The 3435-nt window shown below is 28.0% G+C and overlaps 1 protein-coding gene across 1 annotated transcript in view; it reads right to left on the bottom strand.

Moving 5' to 3' along the window:
• Positions 1-286: 286 nt before the first annotated feature.
• The window catches only part of LOC108778738 (major facilitator superfamily domain-containing protein 6-like), a 4370-nt gene continuing 1221 nt past the window's right edge, over positions 287-3435 (bottom strand). Inside the window, exons 3-9 of the mRNA XM_018545990.1 lie at positions 3058-3415; positions 2633-2823; positions 2395-2531; positions 1607-1719; positions 836-1081; positions 442-588; positions 287-354 (exon numbers count right to left, since the gene is read on the bottom strand). Coding sequence (XP_018401492.1) covers positions 287-354; positions 442-588; positions 836-1081; positions 1607-1719; positions 2395-2531; positions 2633-2823; positions 3058-3415 — 1260 coding nt within the window. The remainder of the gene's footprint in view (positions 355-441; positions 589-835; positions 1082-1606; positions 1720-2394; positions 2532-2632; positions 2824-3057; positions 3416-3435) is intronic.

Genomic DNA, 3435 nt, shown 5'->3' with positions numbered 1-3435 from the left:
TACAGCGCCATGCAACATAAAATAAAGAAAATAACTAAGATGGACATAACATGTCTGTTTTCGATTAAGAAGTTCAATATCTTTTTTATGTACTTGGAGTATATATTTTTTTAAAAAGATTTTTTTAAGGTATACATGTTCTTCATTATATTGCAATATTTCATGTTGAAATGAAATATAAATAATAAAATTATAAATGTTTTTACTGATATATTTTTATAGACAATATTTATCTAATAAAAAATAATATACACATAGGTATATCAGAAAAACACAATTTTCGTTATTATTCTGCTACAATACAATGTCTTCGTGCCTCATCAGGTGTTTTCCATTTAATATTATTTCGTGTATCTACAATTAAAAAAAAATCTATTATTCTTTAACATTAATCTGAAAAAAGTATTTAATTTTATCAAATTAGATCATTGAATTTCTTGCCTGGTATTTTATGTTTTAAATATGTAAGGTAAAGTAGAAGATACACTAGCGAACTAAATGCTGCAATTATTGAAAATATTTGTAGAGTTATCGCACCACCAAATTTTTTCAAAAATATACTCCCAACCAAACTACCAATAGAGCGGCCTGAAAATATTGTAACATTTTATATCAATAATTTTATTGATTTGCAATTTTGAGGGGACTATATATATTAGTTAATAACGAATTTGTGGCTCGTAGTCCTTTTTCCTATTATTATTCAATAATTTTATTTAAGATGAAAAGTATATACACTTTTTAAATTATTTTTGTATTATTTATATCATTTATATTTTTCAATTTTTACTTGTATAATTTAATTTTTAGTATAAAATGAGATAAAGAAGTTTACCGAAACCATCCTTCATTCCTGACATAATTCCTTGAATAGAAACAGATACATTGGATGACGATATTATATTTGCGTACGCTACTGATGTTACGTAGCAAAGTATATATGATGGTCCTATTGTTAAAAGTTCTATTGGAACTATCCACCATGGTGTTGGTGCTATAGATACTAATCCCATCCGTAAGCAATAAAATGCAATAGAAAGAGTAAAAGTATAACCATATCCTAATTTTTTCAATATCTTACCTAAAAGGAAATAATAATAATTATTCAAATTAAAGGGGACACCGCGTCGATGAATTTGATCCTGACATATGTTATCAAAGTCATCATTGAGGGAATTTCAAAAGGTTACTGGTCATTATTAACACAAAAAGTTTAAAAAATATCGTCTTATTTCTGCTAAATAGTCAATACAGCTCCTCCTCTGCTTAAATACTAGGGAGTAAACTTCACTTCTTATGGAAAGTTGTACATTCCTAAGCAGGAAGGGGAAGTGTGGAATAAACCTAAAAAAAAGTGAAGAGAGAGAGAGAGAGAGATTAAATATTATAATGATATTTTAATTCTAAATATTGTAGAAACTATATAAAAGATTACTTAGTTGTTAAGGCAAAGTTAGTAGGATTATAATCTTGACAACTTATGTCAAAGTCAAAGTCATCGACGTTTCTTAATCCAAATACATAATTGCCAAAAAATTAAATATTTTTAATTATATAATCGCCCCATTTATAATAAATCATAATAAAGTAGTATTTAATATAATACCGGATAAATGCATAAATGTTGCACAACTAAGAGCTTCTGTGCCTATTGTTACACCTTCTATTAATTTAATTTTGTCCATATAACCGGTTTTTATAGCAAGATCTTCTTCATACCTAATAAAATTCATTACTTGAACATTATGAACATTAAAAGTTATAACAGATAAGAAAAAAAAACGTAAGACAGTAATGCGTAAGATGTAAGCGAATTAATCGTTCAAAACAGAAAACGTAAAATAACAATATAAGCTTTAACAAATTATCTTAAATTTAGCGACGAGTGTAAACATGTACATTATAATGTCTATATGTATTTAATTAATTATCTCTTGATATTGGGTTTGCTTTGATACATTTGACGAGAACCCCGACATCAATTCTGTCAATTTTGCTTTCCATGTTGTCAAATACTGCAGATCTCATTACTCGCGATACACTGACATTTAAAATCTCATAACATGTATTGCAACCGTTATTTCTTGTCTCTTATTAGTTGGTGCACATCTCCAGGACTTATTTAGCGTTAAAAAATGGGAATTGCCGATTTTGTTACAACTTGTGTTTTATGGATTAAAGTAAGTTTAAGGACGGATATGACGCCACCAAGCGCTTAAAGTTTAACGCTTACGTCCACTTAAAGCAAGGTTGTGAACCGAGCATTAATTTGCTTACATCTTATTGCTTCAGTTTTTTTGTGTATCATAGCTTCAAGCCCGCTTAAATTCTTACGTCCAAATTTTAAATAATTTTGAAATACAAAAATATATTTCAATAATGATATAAATTTACCAAAACAGAAAGGAAATCATGTAACCATCGAAAACGCCGCAAATGGTATCAAAACACACAAATATAACAGTAGATTTGAATTTTAAAAGCGTACATACATCTGTAAATATATTTGGCGATCTTGATACAAGAGGCAACTGTAACAAGAATACATAAAAAAAGTATAGGAATTAAACTACATATTTCTAATTATAAATGTTTTTTTACTTTTTTTTTTTTTGGTGCATTGTAAAATTACCTTCAGTTTTTTGCAGCAAATTAAATCTATACAAGTAAGTATAAACACAAGAAGAAATGCTGATGTGTAAGTTTTGTAAATCTTTCCTTGAGACCATATATCGATTGTACATCCAGTTAAAAATCCTGCCAAACCGAAACCAATTTCACCCCATACATGCTGCCTACCATATTTCATTTCCTCACCTTTACCTAAAAAGTAAACAAATTTATTATCATAAAACAACCCACATGTGCGTGCGCGCACGCATTCACATATGCACGCGTTTTTTCTTTTCTATACAATGATATGATAATCATATAAAATATAAAATATAAAAAATATATAAAAACATTTACAGTAGGAATTTATAATTTATATACATGTTTTATATTTATATTATATTAAATAGATTTAAGGAAAGAAAAAATTATAAAATTATTTACCTAATATCTCAAAACAGATTGCGCTGGTCAAAGTCAAAGAAACAGAAGTACCTATACCGCCAAGAGACATTAAAAAGACAAATCCCCAGAACGTAATGGATGTATATAAACAATAATTATTTTCAAAACTATCACAGATAACATTACAATTATAATTTTCTTGGAATTCTTTTTGACATAATGCTGTATCATTAATATTTATTAAACAGCTAGTATTTGGTGAAATTATTGCATTCTTTCCAGTTGTGTACTGAAGAGACAGTGGTACAGAAAGATTTGTATCCTTGCATATCCAATGACATGTAATGCTTCTCGTATCCCCACATAATGTTGTTGAGGAATTCTTAAATAAATATAACTATTAAGGGGGGGGGGGGG

This window comes from Cyphomyrmex costatus, unplaced genomic scaffold, assembly GCF_001594065.2.
Source record: "Cyphomyrmex costatus isolate MS0001 unplaced genomic scaffold, Ccosl1.0 scaffold51, whole genome shotgun sequence".
NCBI classification, from domain to species: Eukaryota; Metazoa; Arthropoda; class Insecta; order Hymenoptera; family Formicidae; genus Cyphomyrmex; species Cyphomyrmex costatus.
This window is presented reverse-complemented; position numbering and strand designations above follow the sequence as displayed.